This window comes from Oncorhynchus kisutch, linkage group LG17 (genome assembly GCF_002021735.2).
Source record: "Oncorhynchus kisutch isolate 150728-3 linkage group LG17, Okis_V2, whole genome shotgun sequence".
Lineage (NCBI taxonomy): Eukaryota > Metazoa > Chordata > Actinopteri > Salmoniformes > Salmonidae > Oncorhynchus > Oncorhynchus kisutch.
In genome coordinates this window covers 13,768,795-13,789,256 of record NC_034190.2, presented here as the reverse complement: position 1 = coordinate 13,789,256, position 20,462 = coordinate 13,768,795, and the positions used below count along the sequence as shown (strand labels likewise).

The 20,462-nt window shown below is 46.5% G+C and overlaps 1 protein-coding gene across 1 annotated transcript in view; it reads right to left on the bottom strand.

Moving 5' to 3' along the window:
- LOC109907194 (engulfment and cell motility protein 1-like) overlaps positions 1-20,462 on the bottom strand; it is a 119,046-nt gene that overhangs the window by 74,780 nt on the left and 23,804 nt on the right. The window contains exons 3-9 of the mRNA XM_031795143.1: positions 17,968-18,008; positions 17,735-17,807; positions 17,572-17,622; positions 14,621-14,790; positions 3,882-3,917; positions 1,706-1,805; positions 912-1,063 (exon numbers count right to left, since the gene is read on the bottom strand). Coding sequence (XP_031651003.1) covers positions 912-1,063; positions 1,706-1,805; positions 3,882-3,917; positions 14,621-14,790; positions 17,572-17,622; positions 17,735-17,807; positions 17,968-18,008 — 623 coding nt within the window. The remainder of the gene's footprint in view (positions 1-911; positions 1,064-1,705; positions 1,806-3,881; positions 3,918-14,620; positions 14,791-17,571; positions 17,623-17,734; positions 17,808-17,967; positions 18,009-20,462) is intronic.

The following is a 20,462-nucleotide window of genomic DNA, read 5'->3' as shown; positions in this document are numbered from 1 at the left end:
TGAAGCAAGGAATGCATATTCTTGGTACCATTTGAAAGGAAACACTTTGAAGTTTGTGTTAACGTGAAAGGAATGTCGAAGAATATAACATTATAGATCCGATAAAAGCTAGTACAAAGAAATAAACAACTTATTTTGTATTTTTTGTACCATCATCTTTGAAATGCAAGAGAAAGGCCATCATGTATTATTCCAGCCCATGTGCAATTTAGATTTTGGCCACTAGATGACAGCAGTGTATGTGCAAAGTTTTAGACTGATCCAATGAACCATTGTATTTCTGTTAAAGATTTTGTATCAAGACTGCCCAAATGTGCTTAATTTGTTTATTAATAATTTTTCATGTTCAAAATGTTGCACTCTCCTCAAACAATAGCATGGTATAATTTCACTGTAATAGCTACTGTAAATTGGACAGTGCAGTCCACTGCAAATATCAGATATGTCTATGTCCTAGAAAATGTTCTTGTTACTTACAACCTCATGCTAACCTACGTTAGCTCAACCGGTCCCGTGGACGGGACACCAATCCCAAATAAGTTTTAAGAGTACTTCCCAATCATGGACACTGGAGAGTTTAAGTAAATCAATAGAGATATAACATGGATGAAACAGTTACCCCACTACTAGTCTTGGACCAAGGGCCGTTTGTATCAAGCATCTAAGAGTAGGAGTGCTGTTCTAGGATCAGCCTTGCCTTTTAAATCATGAGGTAAAATTTTATATGGACATGTGGGGACCTGATACTAGTTCAGCACTCCTACTCTGAGACACTTGATTAAGGCCACAAATGTATTTAGTAAAATCTTGCTATAGGTTAGTGTTTTACGGTAATCTGATCCTAGATCTGCAGTTAGGGACAACGTATATCTGTGGTACATAACATAGATGACTGTGCGGCTCTCACTCACCCCTGCAGATGGGGTATAAGCTGTCCGATTGTGATCTCTTGCGCCACCTTCTGGTAGAGGTCCTGACTGTTGAGCACCATGGACTCCAGGATGGCCAGAGACCGCTGCAGCACAGCCGTGTCCATGGCTGACTTGTTCACATAACCTGCAATCTGTGACAGATAGGAGGGGTGGTTTAACTGAATTCAAGACAGACAGCCTGAATAAAACCATAGGTATCATTATGCAGAGGTTATGGGAGCTCTACCTAAGACCTAGACAGCCTGAATAAAACCATAGGTATCATTATGTAGAGGTTATGGGAGCTCTACCTAAGACCTAGACAGCCTGAATAAAACCATAGGTATCATTATGCAGAGGTTATGGGAGCTCTACCTAAGACCGAGACAGCCTGAATAAAACCATAGGTATCATTATGCAGAGGTTATGGGAGCTCTACCTAAGACCTAGACAGCCTGAATAAAACCATAGGTATCATTATGCAGAGGTTATGGGAGCTCTACCTAAGACCGAGACAGCCTGAATAAAACCATAGGTATCATTATGCAGAGGTTATGGGAGCTCTACCTCTTATACATTTATAGAACGTTTACAAACACAATACAACATCCTCCTTGTAGCCGCAAGAAGTCTCAAGGACTAGAAGTCTCAAGGACTAGAAGTCTCAAGGACTAGAAGTCTCAAGGACTAGAAGTCTCAAGGACTAGAAGTCTCAAGGACAGTTTTCAGGGACATGTTAAAACCCAGTTAAACCAGTTTACAATGTTCTAAAGAGTTTGTGAGCAGACGGGCACCTTCTTGATGAAGGCAACAGAGAAGGTATCCCAGGAGACGATGCCGTGGTCCATGAGCTCCACGAACGCCGTCAGCGTGAACGACAATAAGTCTCCAAAACTGGAACACAACAACAACAGCCAATAGAAACATCTCTGCCACTGACACCGACACACACGTACAGCTGCACGGCGCAAAGCAGCCAAAAGCCTTGGTCTCAGGGAGAGGAGAGAGGAGGGGAAAGGAGAGAGAAGCCACTGCCAGGTATGCTGAAGGCACAGAAAGGTGAGGAGCTGGACTGCGGTCCCTGATGGGGCAGACAGATGACTCAGTCCTTCAGGAACAACAGGAGGCGCCAGAGAGCCAGTAAGAGCCAGAAAGCACAAGGCAGCAGAGCCACAGAGCACTCATTCATTAATCATTCTCATGCAATTACATTGATGTTAGTAGAGACGAGTCAACATCACAGTAGGGCCGAGCGAGGCTACTTCCTGGAAGATAATTATCCAATGGTTTGAATACAACGTGTTTCAATCTATTATGTTCAATCCCTCCGATAGAAGTTCACAGGAATATGATTCGCCTACATAAATCTCACAGAAATATTCAAATGACAGGAAAACTATGTCAAATAAATGCAGTTTTTTAAAAACATTTTCTGAATTACGTAACTGTGATTACAGTCATATCATAAACCTGAAATATAACTCAGCGACCTTCATCTCTTGATATGATGTGGGAAATATTGTAAATACTGCTCCCTGCAGTCCGATTCTATTAGTGCTTCGTAATTTAATAAAGTTGGCCAATAGTCTCCAATGCATGACTTGAAAGTAATCTTCAAAGTGTAAAGAAAACTAAACATGTCATATGTAACTAAACATGTCATATGTAACTAAACATGTCATATGTAACTAAACATGTCATATGTAACTAAACATGTCATATGTAACTAAACATGTCATATGTAACTAAACATGTCATATGTAACTTCATATGTACAAACACATTTTATCAACACATACAATTAGATTTTGTTTTACTTAGGCATAAAAAACTCAACTGAAATATGTAAACCCTGTCTAACAAATATTTGGTTAATAAGACACTGGCAGAACCAGGCGCGTCACAGGCTTGGCAACAGAGGGACAACCAATTAACACATTGGGTTAATAACAGAACAGATAACATCATGGCTCACATCTCAGACACACCCATTAGTAATAATTCATTAGTAGTAACCAGTCCACAGTTAGACTGGGGTGAGTAAAGCATTTTCACATGACAGTGGGCATGCCGTGATGTGTGAAATGATCATGTTAATATAATACATGGTTCTTCTAAAATGACAATTCTCGAACACCATAGACCTGTTCACTCTAAAGAAGTTAAAGATGCCAGAATGACATGCTGACGAGACTTCAGAGTGTTGCCTAACAGAATGACGTCTCTACAGGGTGAGTATGTATGGCGTTGACGGAGAATGCCAGAATATTAATGTAAAGGACTGCCGTGAGACATCAATGACCACTCACCACCACCCAACATTAAAAGTTCCCAACACGTGGGGGTGTATTAATTAGTGCAAAATGTAGCAAAAAATAATATTTTAAAACTAGTGTAAAATCGGACAAGTTCAGGTAGGTACCTCCCTGTTTCAGCCCGTTTAGTTTCTGTTTGGTTACTAGTGAATACACCCCTGAACACCATTGTTATAAGTTTAGGAGGGGCACCAAGAAACCAAGAAGAAGAATTTGGACTGTGGGTTTCTTTATGGATCGTTGTCATGGTGCTCTTAAAAAACAACATCCCACGTGAAACAAGAGACTGTAGCTTCAGTTCCCTTTCACCCTCAAATTGCCGAAAAGCACAATAAGAGAAGAAAGATGTTTCAGTTACATGGAACACAGAATATGCGTTCCAAATGGCACACTATTCACTAAAAATAGTGCAGTATATCAGGAACAAGGTGCCATTTGGAACATAGCCAGAGAAAAACAAAAGAAACACGTTTGAGTTGAAGATGAAAGCCAGCGATGGCAGCCATGTTGTTTCCCATTAGTTTAATAGAAACACCAGGGCCTGAGTTTTAATCATGCAGACTCAGTTGCCGGGTAGATTAGAGGGAAGAGTACAAAGCCAGTCAGGGTATCTGACTGGGGGGGGGGGGGGGGGGGGGGGGGGGGGAGGGCTTACCATGGCTTCATTATCTTCTGTAGTTTCTGATAGCGTCTGCAAAGATTTAAGAAACTTGTGTGTCAGGGGAGAACACAATGACCACGGAAGAAGGAGCTCAAGTCATAGTGGAGAGAGGTTACAGTTAGACAATAGAACACATTGCCCAGGTGTGTGTGTGTGTGAGAGAGAGAGTTAGACAATAGAACACATTGCCCAGGTGTGTGTGTGAGAGAGAGAGAGTTAGACAATAGAACACATTGCCCAGGTGTGTGTGAGAGAGTTAGACAATAGAACACATTGCCCAGGTGAGTGTGTGAGAGAGAGAGAGTTAGACAATAGAACACATTGCCCAGGTGTGTGTGTGTGTGTGTGTGTGTGAGAGAGAGAGAGTTAGACAATAGAACACATTGCCAAGGTGTGTGTGTGAGAGAGAGTTAGACAATAGAACACATTGCCCAGGTGTGTGTGTGAGAGAGAGTTAGACAATAGAACACATTGCCCAGGTGTGTGTGAGAGAGAGAGAGAGAGAGAGTTAGACAATAGAACACATTGCCCAGGTGTGTGAGAGAGAGAGAGAGAGAGAGAGTTAGACAATAGAACTCATTGCCCAGGTGTGTGTGTGTGAGAGAGGGAGTTAGACAATAGAACACATTGCCCAGGTGTGTGTGAGAGAGTTAGACAATAGAACACATTGCCCAGGTGTGTGTGAGAGAGGTAGACAATAGAACACATTGCCCAGGTGTGTGTGTGAGAGAGAGAGAGTTAGACAATAGAACACATTGCCCAGGTGTGTGTGAGAGAGAGAGAGAGAGTTAGACAATAGAACACATTGCCAAGGTGTGTGTGTGAGAGAGAGAGTTAGACAATAGAACACATTGCCCAGGTGTGTGTGTGTGAGAGAGAGAGTTAGACAATAGAACACATTGCCCAGGTGTGTGTGTGTGAGAGAGCGAGTTAGACAATAGAACACATTGCCCAGGTATGTGTGTGTGTGTGTGTTAGACAACAGAACACATTGCCCAGGTGTGTGTGTGTGTGTTAGACAATAGAACACATTGCCCAGGTGTGTGTGTGTATGTGTGTTAGACAATAGAACCCATTGCCCAGGTGTGTGTGTGTGTGTGTGTTAGACAATAGAACACATTGCCCAGGTGTGTGTGTGTGTTAGACAATAGAACACATTGTCCAGGGGTGTGTGTGTGTGTGTGTTAGACAACAGAACACATTGCCCAGGTGTGTGTGTGTGTGTTAGACAATAGAACACATTGCCCAGGTGTGTGTGTGTGTGTTAGACAATAGAACACATTGCCCAGGTGTGTGTGTGTATGTGTGTTAGACAATAGAACCCATTGCCCAGGTGTGTGTGTGTGTGTGTGTGTGTGTGTGTGTGTGTGTGTGTGTGTGTGTGTGTTAGACAATAGAACACATTGCCCAGGTGTGTGTGTGTGTGTTAGACAATAGAACACATTGCCCAGGGGTGTGTGTGTGTGTTAGACAATAGAACACATTTCCCAGGTGTGTGTGTGTTAGACAATAGAACACATTGCCCAGGTGTGTGTGTGTGTTAGACAATAGAAAACATTGCCCAGGTGTGTGTGTGTGTGTGTGTGAGAGAGAGAGAGTTAGACAATAGAACACATTGCCCAGGTGTGTGTGAGAGAGTTAGACAATAGAACACATTGCCCAGGTGTGTGTGTGTGTGTTAGACAATAGAACACATTGCCCAGGTGTGTGTGTGTGTGTGTTAGACAATAGAACACATTGCCCAGGTGTGTGTGTGTGTGTGTTAGACAATAGAACACATTGCCCAGGTGTGTGCGTGTGTGTGTTAGACAATAGAACACATTGCCCAGGTGTGTGTGTGTGTGTGTTAGACAATAGAACACATTGCCCAGGTGTGTGTGTGTGTGTGTGTGTTAGACAATAGAACACATTTCCCAGGTGTGTGTGTGTGTGTGTGTTAGACAATAGAACACATTGCCCAGGTGTGTGTGTTAGACAATAGAACACATTGCCCAGGTGTGTGTGTGTTAGACAATAGAACACATTGCCCAGGTGTGTGTGTGTTAGACAATTGAACACATTGCCCAGGTGTGTGTGTGTTAGACAATAGAACACATTGCCCAGGTGTGTGTGTGTTAGACAATAGAGCACATTGCCCAGGTGTGTGTGTGTTAGACAATAGAACACATTGCCCAGGTGGGTGTGATCTGTCACTGTAGTTATTTTATAATAAGATCAGATCCAGGGGGTGTAACTTATGTATCAAGCATCTCAGAGTAGGAGGGCTGATTTCTGATCAGTTTAGACTTTTAGATCACAACGAATAAAGTCACTTGAAGAAATAAGACCTGATCCTACAGTACCCGTCAAAAGTTTGGACACGCCTACTCATTCAAGGGTTTTTCTTAAATGTCTACTATTTTCTACATTGTATAATAATGTGAAGACATCAAAACTATGAAATAACACATGGAATCATGTAGTAACCAAAAAAAGTGTTAAACAAATCAAAATATATTTTATATATGAGATTCTTCAAAGTAGCCACCCTTTGCCTTGATGCCAGCTTTGCACCCTCTTGGCATTCTCTCAACCAGCTTCATGAGGTAGTCACCTGGAATGCATTTCAATTAACAGGTGTGCCTTGTTAAAAGTTAATTTGTGGAACTTCTTTACTTCTTTTGACTGGTACTGTATTTCAGCAGTCACACTGAGTTGCTCCATACATACAGAGGACAGACAGAGGCTGGTTCAGAGCCTGGATCAGAGCCTGGTTCAGAGCCTGGATCAGAGCCTGGATCAGAACCTGGATCAGAACCTGGATCAGAGCCTGGTTCAGAGCCTGGTTCAGAGCCTGGACCAGAGCCTGGTTCAGAGCCTGGTTCAGAGCCTGGTTCAGAGCCTGGACCAGAGCCTGGTTCAGAGCCTGGTTCAGAGCCTGGTGCAGAGCCTGGTTCAGAGCCTGGTTCAGAGGCTAACAAAAGGACAGGATGAACATGTACAGGACTTGAACAGAGCTTCACAGTGACAACTGAAATGTAGATCACAAAACAAGGCTGACCTGCTACAGTAAAGTGATACAATACATGGGACAACACAATCCACTTGGTCAAACAGAACAACATGGACACCAGGGATGACTAGATGCTCTGATTAACACAGGGGAAAAGGAAAGGTATGAAGATGACAGAAGTGGAAGAGGATATTTGACCAAATAAACACAAATCAGATCAAATCACAATTGGTTAGGAGCCAATTGATGACAGACTGAACACAAAGCATGGAAAGCAGAAGTACTGTTTGGGAAGCAACTGGAACTTTACCCAGCCAGCTAGACAGACAGAGTTACACTACATGCTTTGCTTGATTGGATGACAGAGACAATCATGGCCAACATTTCATTTAACAACACGATTTAACAAGACGGAAATCTATTTTAAGACAAACTTGGATCATGCGGACTCCGTAAATCTCCAGCTAGATCTGAATATCATCTTGCTTAGTGACACCAAGTCTGTCACTAAAGTAACATCATTCCCCAGGGATCCTAAATGTTTGGCAGTTGAAGTTACAGCACTGTGCATTCTCAGCAGTTCTGGAACCTGTATGTTATGTTACCAGACCAATAGGGGGCGCAAAACTTCTTCAATTGACTGATACAGCAGCCCACATTAAAACAACATGAAGTCATGCCCCAGACTGGGATATTAGAAAGTACTGCTCCCTGGTGTCTCTTTCTCCTAAGCCTGTGAATGATCATCTTACGCTAGCTGGTTGTCAGGAATGTCAATGGGGATTGTAGAGTTATAAACACAGACACACACACGCCTGTACTTTCAAACTCTGGGGATAACAACTGTTGACGCATGAGTAATCTACATAAAAACTGATTTAAAGAAATACGCCTGAGGGGGCAGTATGCATCGTGGGAGAATTATGTGGGCAGCACTGCTTATAGGAGGACAGAGGGGGAAGGAAAATGATTAATAGGGAATGAATATGCATTGATAACATGTAAATACAGATCATTTGGGACACACATACTGAATGTAACTAGGGTGGGCCTTCGCCTCTCTGTACAAGAATGGAGGATACTCTACTAGTTCCCATTGTAGAGGACAGATACACTAACAGAATGGAAGGTACTAGTTCCCATTGTAGAGGACAGATACACTAACAGAATGGAAGGTACTAGTTCCCATTGTAGAGGACAGATACACTAACAGAATGGAAGGTACTAGTTCCCATTGTAGAGGACAGATACACTAACAGAATGGAAGGTACTTGTTCCCATTGTAGAGGGCAGATACACTAACAGAATGGAAGGTACTAGTTCCCATTGTAGAGGACAGATACACTAACAGAATGGAAGGTACTAGTTCCCATTGTAGAGGACAGATACACTAACAGAATGGAAGGTACTAGTTCACATTGTAGAGGACAGATACACTAACAGAATGGAAGGTACTAGTTCCCATTGTAGAGGACAGATACACTAACAGAATGGAAGGTACTAGTTCCCATTGTAGAGGACAGATACACTAACAGAATGGAAGGTACTAGTTCACATTGTAGAGGACAGATACACTAACAGAATGGAAGGTACTAGTTCCCATTGTAGAGGGCAGATACACTAACAGAATGGAAGGTACTAGTTCCCATTGTAGAGGACAGATACACTAACAGAATGGAAGGTACTAGTTCCCATTGTAGAGGGCAGATACACTAACAGAATGGAAGGTACTAGTTCACATTGTAGAGGACAGATACACTAACAGAATGGAAGGTACTAGTTCCCATTGTAGAGGGCAGATACACTAACAGAATGGAAGGTACTAGTTCCCATTGTAGAGGACAGATACACTAACAGAATGGAAGGTACTAGTTCACATTGTAGAGGACAGATACACTAACAGAATGGAAGGTACTAGTTCACATTGTAGAGGACAGATACACTAACAGAATGGAAGGTACTAGTTCCCATTGTAGAGGGCAGATACACTAACAGAATGGAAGGTACTAGTTCCCATTGTAGAGGACAGATACACTAACAGAATGGAAGGTACTAGTTCCCATTGTAGAGGACAGATACACTAACAGAATGGAAGGTACTAGTTCCCATTGTAGAGGACAGATACACTAACAGAATGGAAGGTACTAGTTCCCATTGTAGAGGGCAGATACTCTAACAGAATGGAAGGTACTAGTTCCCATTGTAGAGGACAGATACACTAACAGAATGGAAGGTACTAGTTCCCATTGTAGAGGACAGATGCACTAACAGAATGGAAGGTACTAGTTCACATTGTAGAGGGCAGATACACTAACAGAATGGAAGGTACTAGTTCCCATTGTAGAGGACAGATACACTAACAGAATGGAAGGTACTAGTTCCCATTGTAGAGGACAGATACACTAACAGAATGGAAGGTACTAGTTCCCATTGTAGAGGGCAGATACACTAACAGAATGGAAAGTACTAGTTCCCATTGTAGAGGGAAGATACACTAACAGAATGGAAGGTACTAGTTCACATTGTAGAGGACAGATACACTAACAGAATGGAAGGTACTAGTTCCCATTGTAGAGGACAGATACACTAACAGAATGGAAGGTACTAGTTCCCATTGTAGAGGACAGATACACTAACAGAATGGAAGGTACTAGTTCACATTGTAGAGGGCAGATACACTAACAGAATGGAAGGTACTAGTTCCCATTGTAGAGGACAGATACACTAACAGAATGGAAGGTACTAGTTCACATTGTAGAGGGCAGATACACTAACAGAATGGAAGGTACTAGTTCCCATTGTAGAGGACAGATACACTAACAGAATGGAAGGTACTAGTTCCCATTGTAGAGGGCAGATACACTAACAGAATGGAAGGTACTAGTTCCCATTGTAGAGGGCAGATACACTAACAGAATGGAAGGTACTAGTTCACATTGTAGAGGACAGATACACTAACAGAATGGAAGGTACTAGTTCCCATTGTAGAGGACAGTTACACTAACAGAATGGAAGGTACTAGTTCCCATTGTAGAGGACAGATACACTAACAGAATGGAAGGTACTAGTTCCCATTGTAGAGGACAGATACACTAACAGAATGGAAGGTACTAGTTCCCATTGTAGAGGACAGATACACTAACAGAATGGAAGGTACTAGTTCCCATTGTAGAGGACAGATACACTAACAGAATGGAAGGTACTAGTTCCCATTGTAGAGGACAGATACACTAACAGAATGGAAGGTACTAGTTCCCATTGTAGAGGACAGATACACTAACAGAATGGAAGGTACTAGTTCCCATTGTAGAGGACAGATACACTAACAGAATGGAAGGTACTAGTTCCCATTGTAGAGGACAGATACACTAACAGAATGGAAGGTACTAGTTCCCATTGTAGAGGACAGATACACTAACAGGTAGAGGCAGAGAGACTCGTTCTGGTCTATCAGGGCTGACCTTGCATGGTGCAGCCCTTTGCATGCGAGCAGCTAACTAGGAAGTCTCTCTGGGCTGGGGCGGCATAATGAGGATGGCATGTAGCAGAACAGTGTGTGTGTGTCACTATTTGGCCCAGTGTGTGTGTGTGTGTGTGTGTGTGTGTGTGTGTGTGTGTGTGTGTGTGTGTCAGACCGCTGAGGCCCTGTAAATCATGTGTCCAGAGCCCTCAGGCTAGCCATCCATGAGAGGCTCCTGGGAATGACAAGCATTCGTTTGGATTCAGGGCCGTTCAGTACAGTAGAGTGGAAACAGATCTGGGGGACTGGAGACATCTGACTGTGTGTCATTGAATGGGGGGTGTAAGTGTGTGAGAAAGAGATGGTGTGTGTGTGTGTAGGTGTGCACATGCAAATATGTGCATCTTGTGAGAGTCTCCAATGTGCGTTTTGACTCCGTAATATCTCTCCCTCTCCCTCCCTCCCTCCCTCTCTCCCTCTCTCCCTCTCTCCCTCTCTCCCTCTCTCCCTCCCTCCCTCCCTCTCTCTCCCTCCCTCCCTCTCTCTCCCTCCCCCTCTCTCCCTCCCCCTCTCTCCCTCCATCGTCAAGGACAACAACCACCCGAGCAACTGCCTGTTCACCCCGCTATCATCCAGAAGGCGAGGTCAGTACAGGTGCATCAAAGCTCAAGGCCATCAGACTGTTAAACAGCCACCACTAACATTGAGTGGCTGCTGCCAACATACTGACTCAACTCCAGCCACTTTAATAATGGGAATTGATGGAAATTGATGGGAAAAAATATATCACTAGCCACTTTAAACAATGCCACTTAATATAATGTTAACATACCCTACATTACTCATCTCATATGTATATACTGTACTCGATACCATCTATTGCATCTTGCCTATGCCGTTCTGTACCATCACTCATTCATATATCTTTATGTACATATTCTTTATCCCTTTACACTTGTGTGTATAAGGTACTAGTTTTGGAATTGTTAGGTTAGATTACTCGTTGTTTATTACTGCACTGTCGGAACTAGAAGCACAAGCATTTCGCTACACACACATTAACATCTGCTAACCATGTGCATGTGACAAATCAAATTTGATTTGAAGCCTCTCTCTCACACTCAACCAACTCTCTCTCCCTCTCAACTCTCTCCCTCTCCCTGCATGCCTCTCAACCCTCTCCCTCTCCCTGCCTGCCTCTCAACCCTCTCCCTGCATGCCTCTTAACCCTCTCCCTGAATGCCTCTCAACCCTCTCCCTCTCCCTGCCTGCCTCTCAACCCTCTCGCTGCCTGCCTCTCAACCCTCTCCCTGCATGCCTCTCAACCCTCTCCCTCTCCCTGCCTGCCTCTCAACCCTCTCCCTCTCCCTGCCTGCCTCTCAACCCTCTCCCTGCCTGCCTCTCAACCCTCTCCCTGCCTGCCTCTCAACCCTCTCCCTCTCCCTGCCTGCCTCACAACCCTCTCCCTCTCCCTGCCTGCCTCACAACCCTCTCCCTCTCCCTGCCTGCCTCACAACCCTCTCCCTCTCCCTGCCTGCCTCTCAACCCTCTCCCTCTCCCAGCCTGCCTCTCAACCCTCTCCATCCCCCTGCCTGCCTCTCAACCCTCTCCATCCCCCTGCCTGCCTCTCAACCCTCTCCATCCCCCTGCCTCTCAACCCTCTCCATCCCCCTGCCTCTCAACCAACTCCCTCTCCTTGCCTCTCAACCCTCTCCATCTCTCCCTGCCTGCCTCTCAACCAACTCTCTCCCTGCCTGCCTCTCAACCAACACTCTCTCCTTGCCTCTCAACCAACTCTCTCTCCTTGCCTCTCAACCAACTCTCTCTCCTTGCCTCTCAACCAACTCTCGCTCCTTGCCTCTCAACCAACTCTCTCTCCCTTGCCTCTCAACCAACTCTCGCTCCTTGCCTCTCAACCAACTCTCTCTCCTTGCCTCTCAACCAACTCTCTCTCCTTGCCTCTCAACCAACTCTCTCTCCTTGCCTCTCAACCAACTCTCTCTCCTTGCCTCTCAACCAACTCTCTCTCCTTGCCTCTCAACCAACTCTCTCTCCTTGCCTCTCAACCAACTCTCTCTCCTTGCCTCTCAACCAACTCTCTCTCCCTTGCCTCTCAACCAACTGCCTCTCTCCGCCTTCCTGCCTCTCTCCGCCTCCCTGCCTTTCTCCGCCTCCCTGCCTTTCTCCGCCTCCCTGCCTCTCTCCGCCTCCCTGCCCCTCAACCCTCTCCCTGCCCCTCAACCCTCTCCCTGCCCCTCAACCCTCTCCCTCCCTGCCTCTCAACCCTCTCTCTCCCTGCCGCTCAACCATCTCCTTCTCTCTCCCTGCCGCTCAACAAACTCGCTCTCCCTGCCTCTCAACGCGCTCTCTCTCCCTGCCTCTCAACCTCATCTCTCTCTCACCCTTCCTCTCAACTCTCCCTGCCTCTCAACCAACTCCCTCTCCTTGCCCCTCAACCAAATCTCTCCACCTCCCTGCCTCTCAACCAACTCTCTCCACCTCCCTGCCTCTCAACCAACTCTCTCCACCTCCCTGCCTCTCAACCCCATCTCTCTCTCCTCCTTCCTCTCAACCCTCTCTCTCTCTCTCTCTCTCTCTTTGCCTCTCAACCCTCTCCCTCTCTCCTCTAGTCTCTCAACCTTCTCTCTATCCCTGCCTCTCAACCCTCTCTCCCCTTGCCTCTCAATCTTCTCGCTCTCCCCGCGCCTCTCAACCCTCTCGCTCTCCCCGCCTCTCAACCCTCTCGCTCTCCCCGCCTCTCAACCCTCTCGCTCTCCCCGCCTCTCAACCCTCTCGCTCTCCCCGCACCTCTCAACCCTCTCTCTCCCCCCTTGCCTCAACCCTCTCTCTCTCCCCCCTTGCCTCAACCCTCTCTCTCTCTCCCCTTGCCTCAACCCTCTCTCTCTCTCCCCTTGCCTCTCAACCCTCTCTCCCCTTGACTCTCAACCCTCTCTCCCCTTGACTCTCAACCCTCTCCCTCTCCTCGCCTCTCAACCCTCTCGCTCTCCCCGCCTCTCAACCCTCTCGCTCTCCCCGCCTCTCAACCCTCTCCTCGCCTCTCAACCCTCTCGCTCTCCTTGCCTCTCAACCCTCTCCTCGCCTCTCAACCCTCCCTCTCTCTCCGCCTCTCAACCCTCTCCTCGCCTCTCAACCCTCTCGCTCTCCTCACCTCTCAACCAGCCTCCCTGCCTCTCTCCGCCTGCCTGCCTCTCTCCGCCTGCCTGCCTCTCTCCGCCTGCCTGCCTCTCTCTCCATGCCCCTCAACCATCTCCTTCTCTCTCCCTCTCCCTGCCGCTCAACCAACTCCCTCTCCCTGCCTCTCGACCCCCTCTCTCTCCTCCTTCCTCTCAACCCTCTATCGCACTCTCTCTCCCTGCCTCTTAACCCTCTCTCTCTTTGCCTCTCAACCCTCTCTCTCTTTGCCTCTCAACCCTCTCTCTCTCTCCTCTCCTCCCCCCCCCCCATGGGGTTCCAGTCAACATCACGGCTGAGAAACTCCGCCTCAGCAAAACGCCACTGCCTGCCCTCGCCATAACCTTCAGCTGAGACAGCGTCTACTTCCCGAATGGCACCCTAGTCCCTTCACAGTGCACTACTTTGCCCTGAGCAGTAGTAGAGCACTGAGGAATAGTTTGCCATTTGAGACATAGCTGACTTACCAGGCCCAAAGCCCAGCGAGACAGACCACGCTTTATCTAGAGAACCCTGCTTGGGGATGGGGTGGGGCCGCCAGGGGTTTGGTTGGGATGAGGTGGAATGGAGTGTGGGAGGGTATAATTGTAAGAAAAAAAGAAGAAAAAAATAATGCGATTCTCATTGACTGTACTTATAAAATGACTTAATAAAACAATTGTGCCCAAAAAAAGAAAACACTGCTGGGTCAGGACCGGCTCTGTCTGGATGATTTGGAGCTTGTCGGTTGTTGTAAGGCAGGAGTGTCTGAAAGTGTAAAGCTCAGAGAAACATTGCAGCTGTTCCTCAGTCCAAGCGCCTCGTCTAAAGCTGTGTACAGCTGTCAGAGAAAGCAAGGCTGACAGCATCAGCATCACACGACACGTGTACACAAGATTCTTTATCAGTTTGTCATTGGGGTCAAATATTTTCCCATGAGGATACTCTGAATTCAGGATAGACAGTGCACCTGATCTGAGACCTGCTGACTGAACACACCTAGGGTTGTCTGTAGTACTGTGTACCACACTGGGGCTGACCCTGGTACAGAGAAATCTGAGGTGGAGAAAGGAGGAGAGAAGAAGGGAGGAGAGAAAAGAAAGTACGTACTCTGTGCCACTCTCCACCATCTGTGTGAGCAGTGAGATGCCGTCCAGGTTGATGAACTCCTGGGCGAAGGTGACATCTCTGGAAGAGTTGGCCAGGTCCTTTAGGGCCTCTAGCTTGGCATCCATACTAGATGACTGGATCCTCTCGTGGAGCTGGCCCGCCATCTGAGACTGGAGAGGAGGGGGAGACAGCCGGGGAGAGGGCAGAGACAGGGTTAAACACAACATATACACATGTTGAGTAGTCGTCTGAGACTGGAGAGGAGACAGCCGGGGAGAGGACAGAGACAGGGTTAAACACAACATATACACATGTTGAGTAGTCGTCTGAGACTGGAGAGGAGACAGCCGGGGAGAGGGCAGAGACAGGGTTAAACACAACATATACACATGTTGAGTAGTCGTCTGAGACTGGAGAGGAGACAGCCGGGGAGAGGAAGGAGACAGGGTTAAACACAACATATACACATGTTGAGTAGTCGTCTGAGACTGGAGAGGAGACAGCCGGGGAGAGGGAGGAGACAGGGTTAAACACAACATATACACATGTTGAGTACTCGTCTGAGACTGGAGAGGAGACAGCAGGGGAGAGGGAGGAGACAGGGTTAAACACAACATATACACATGTTGAGTAGTCGTCTGAGACTGGAGAGGAGACAGCCGGGGAGCGGGCAGAGACAGGGTTAAACACAACATATACACATGTTGAGTAGTCATCTGAGACTGGAGAGGAGACAGCCAGGGAGAGGACAGAGACAGGGTTAAACACAACATATACACATGTTGAGTAGTCGTCTGAGACTGGAGAGGAGACAGCCGGGGAGAGGGAGGAGACAGGGTTAAACACTGAACATATACACATGTTGAGTAGTCATCTGAGACTGGAGAGGAGACAGCCAGGGAGAGGACAGAGACAGGGTTAAACACAACATATACGCATGTTGAGCAGTCGTCTGAGACTGGAGAGGAGACAGCAGGGGAGAGGACAGAGACAGGGTTAAACACAACATATACACATGTTGAGTAGTCGTCTGAGACTGGAGAGGAGACAGCAGGGGAGAGGGAGGAGACAGGGTTAAACACAACATATACACATGTTGAGTAGTCGTCTGAGACTGGAGAGGAGGGGGAGACAGCCGGGGAGAGGGCAGAGACAGGGTTAAACACAACATATACACATGTTGAGTAGTCGTCTGAGACTGGAGAGGAGACAGCCGGGGAGAGGGAGGAGACAGGGTTAAACACAACATATACACATGTTGAGTAGTCGTCTGAGACTGGAGAGGAGACAGCCGGGGAGAGGGAGGAGACAGGGTTAAACACAACATATACACATGTTGAGTAGTCGTCTGAGACTGGAGAGGAGACAGCCGGGGAGAGGGAGGAGACAGGGTTAAACACAACATATACACATGTTGAGTAGTCGTCTGAGACTGGAGAGGAGACAGCCGGGGAGAGGGCAGAGACAGGGTTAAACACAACATATACACATGTTGAGTAGTCGTCTGAGACTAGAGAGGAGACAGCAGGGGAGAGGACAGAGACAGGGTTAAACACAACATATACACATGTTGAGTAGTCGTCTGAGACTGGAGAGGAGACAGCCGGGGAGAGGGAGGAGACAGGGTTAAACACAACATATACGCATGTTGAGCAGTCGTCTGAGACTGGAGAGGAGACAGCCGGGGAGAGGACAGAGACAGGGTTAAACACAACATATACACATGTTGAGTAGTCGTCTGAGACTGGAGAGGAGACAGCCGGGGAGAGGGAGGAGACAGGGTTAAACACAACATATACGCATGTTGAGCAGTCATCTGAGACTGGAGAGGAGACAGCCGGGGAGAGGACAGAGACAGGGTTAAACACAACATATACACATGTTGAGTAGTCGTCTGACACTGGAGAGGAGACAGCCGGGGAGAGGGCAGAGACAGGGTTAAACACTGAACATATACACGTTGAGTAGTCGTCTGAGACTGGAGAGGAGACAGCCGGGGAGAGGGCAGAGACAGGGTTAAACACTGAACATATACACGTTGAGTAGTCATCTGAGACTGGAGAGGAGACAGCCGGGGAGAGGACAGAGACAGGGTTAAACACTGAACATATACACGTTGAGTAGTCGTCTGAGACTGGAGTTAAAAGGAGAGAGAACAGTGTACAGTGTAGGCCTGGCAAGGGGGAACAGGGAGAGAGTTATGCAGTCAACATACACAGTACACAGAACCAGCAGAGTTGTTGACTTAACTGGCATGAAGTGCTGGTAAAGACTGGTGTCGTTTCTTCCATAACGGATGGAGCTGATAGTACAACGTCTGTAAACTAAGTCAGGGCTTCCCTTTTGGCAGCCATGGCTTCAACACAGACTGTTATTGGCTTCAAGGGATAAGCCAGGCCACAACAAGTATGCAGAGAAGGTGAAAAAAGTGATATCTATCTAAGCCTCTGCATGGGCCTGTCTGGAGAGAATGTCACCTCAACAGCTTACACCATTCCAGGCTCTGGAAGAATAACCTCTCAGCCTCTCTATCTATCTGAGTGGTTAGAAGAAGAAGGCAGGAGAAGTGGACAGGAGAGATTAAGATGTCATGGTAGGGATGGCAGACACTCTGTCGCAATACAGTTTCTAACACAATCATCATGTTACAAACAGGAAGGAATGATGGCCTAGTGGTTGTGTGAGTTGAATAAGTAGTACATCACTCAACTTAACCCTAAACTATGTCTTTCCACTTAACCCTGAAATTCTCCAATACTCTGAAAGGTTTCAGTTAACTTTACTATGGAATTTGATGTTCAACTTCCCTTTTAAAATGGAGAAAAAGGTACATATATCAAAAGGAGATGTAGCTTTTTAACATTAAACTATTGCAGCTCCATGAAGAAAGACTCCCTTCCTCTTTCAGTATGTTTGAGGAGAAACTTAATGACACAAAAACCCAAACTTACAGGAGATGTTGTCAGTCGCAGTATAGAACCATTCTTTATGTCATTGCGGTTCTGCGAAGACAGGAGAGGGACAACTTAGAGGTGATTTATAACATTAAATACTGAGGTGGATTATTATTGTTTAGTACAATATGACAAAGCTAACAAGAAAGTTGAAGCCAACCTTTTCTGTGATGTAGAAATTAGTGGAATCAGCATTTTGCAGAGCAAAGTTTTCGTGGTTCCCCAAAGACCATCTGAAAAAGAAAATGTAAAACTTTAAAACGCATTTGAGCTTTGAATTGGAAGAACAGTGCAGTGTTATCAGAGATGCAGTGTTATCAGAGATGCAGTGTTATCAGAGATGCAGTGTTATCAGAGACAGAGAGAGAGAGAGAGACACACATATTTCCTTACCCTTCGCACACTTCTTTGATAATGGCTGAGAGGGGCTTTTTCTGAGAAAAGAAGAATGAGAAAGTATAGTTCATCCTCATTAGAAAACACGATATCCTTTAAGTTCAGCTACTTCAATGGAAGTGGGGGAACAATGACTTTATATTATATGAGATGAATTCAAATAGAACCACAGAGCATTCCCAGATCTGTTTGTGTCATCTTGCCAACACATATGGTCATTGTCACACCAGTTGGCAAGATGGCACAAACAGATCTGGGACCAGTCTACATTTCTAACATTATGCAGGGCGGAGTGGTACAGTGGTCAGTGGTCAAGGAGCTGGACAGCATGGACCAAACCCCATGTCAAAACAGGTCTAGGTCCCAAATGGATCCCTATTCCCTACATAGTGCACTACTTTTGTCCAGGGTGTCGTTTGGGATGCAACCCAGATGTTCTGCTGTTGAATCAACAACCATCTGCACATCACACTAGTTCCATAGTTCCATTTCAATGGTATCGTGTATAACTATGAAGTCCCTCTCCAGACAGAAGGGACAAAGGGAGGGGGTGTGTTTTTGTTGTGTGTTTTAGTGACAGCCAGTATTTTATTTATTCATTTCACCTTTATTTAACCAGGTAGGCCAGTTGAGAACAAGTTCTCATTTACAACAGCGACCTGGCCAAGATAAAGCGTAGCAGTGCGACACAAACAACACAGAGTTACAAATGAAATAAACAAAATGTACATTCAATAACACAATAGAAATGTCTATATACAGTGTGTGCAAATGAGGGTAAGATTAGGGAGGTAAAGCAATAAACAGGCCATAGCGGCGAAATAATTACAATTTAGAAATTAAACACAGGAGTGATAGATGTGCAGAAGATGAATGTGCAAGTAGAGATACTGGGGTGCAAAGGAGTAAGATAAATAAATAAAAGTGTGTGGATGAGGTAGTTGGGTGGGCTATTGACAGACGGGCTATGTACAGGTGCAATGATCTGTAAGCTACTCTGACAGCTAGTGTAAACACACGCACGAAACCTTAGCAGCAAAAAGTGGGCGACGCCCATTGGCACCCCAGCCCCAGCTCTCTTCTCCCCCATCCCCCTCTACCCTTACCCCCTGGTCAGAGGCTTACTCCCTCCCAGCTGCTCCAGCCCTTCTGAGCTACACTAGCTAGCTTTATCTCATTAGCATGTTCAGTACTTAGATCAATTCTCTGACACTAAACAAGCAAATGTTTGGGTAGCAGCCCGGGAGGCACAGCAGCAGAGTTCTGGAGAGAAATAAACTGTGGTGCTGCACGATGGAGTGACGCAGAAGTTCTCTCTGAAGAGGCCCTTTAGATTTATGCAGAGCTAGTCTCAATGGGCTCCAGAGCACTGAGCGGTGCTGGTTTAACACAGTAAGAGTGACTCAGTCTCCAATGGAAGCAGGCAGGCATATGCTGCTAAAGTACAGAGGAGAGGAGATATGGAGAGATGGAGGGAGGAGAGTAGAGAGAGGGATGAGAGGGAGGAGAGAGGGATGAGAGAGGGAGGGAGGAGAGTGTAGAGGGATGAGAGGGAGGGTGAGGAGTAGAGAGGGAGGGAGGGGAGTAGAGAGGGAGGGAGGAGAGATGGAGGGAGGGAGGAGAGGAGGAGGAGAGTAGAGAGAGGGATGAGAGGGAGGGAGGAGAGGAGGAGGAGAGTAGAGAGAGGGATGAGAGGGATGAGCGGGAGGGATGAGCGGGAGGGAGGGAGGGAGGGAGGGGAGAGGGAGGAAAAGAGAGGGGGAGGAGAGGAGAAGAGAGAGAGGGAGGAAAAGAGAGGGGGAGGAGAGGAGAGAGGGAGGAGAAGAGAGAGAGGGAGGAAAAGAGAGGGAGGGGAGAAGAGAGAGAGGGGAGGAGAGAGAGGGAGGGAGGAGAGGAGAGGAGAGAGGGAGGAGAAGAGAGAGGGGAGGAGAAGAGAGAGGGGAGGAGAAAGGGAGGGGAGGAGAAAGAGGGGAGTAAAGGGGAGTAAGTTGTACAACAATGTATTCAACTGAAACGTGTCTTCCGCATTTAACCCACCCCTCTGAATTTAACCCACCCCTCTGAATTTAACCAACCCCTCTGAATTTAACCCAAACCCGCCTTAAATCGACATCCACATCATCTGCGCCCGGGGAACAGTGGGTTAACTGCCTTGATCAGGGTCAGAAAGACAGAATTTTACCTGGTCAGCTCGGGAGAGACAAAGGGAGGTGAGATAGAGGGAGGGGGGAGAGATATGGAGAGAGGGAGGAGAGATAGAGGGAGGGGAGATAGAGAGGGAGGGAAATGCAAATGCATCCAACTAATTTATAGTCACAAGCTTGATGTAGTCATTGCATGTTATGAATATGGGACCAAATACTGCATTTTTACTACTATAATGCAGATAAGTGAATGTCCCAATACTTTTGGTACCGTAAAAATGGGGGACTATGCGCAAAAAGTGGTGTAATTTCTAAACGGTTCACCTGATATGGATGAAAATACCCTCA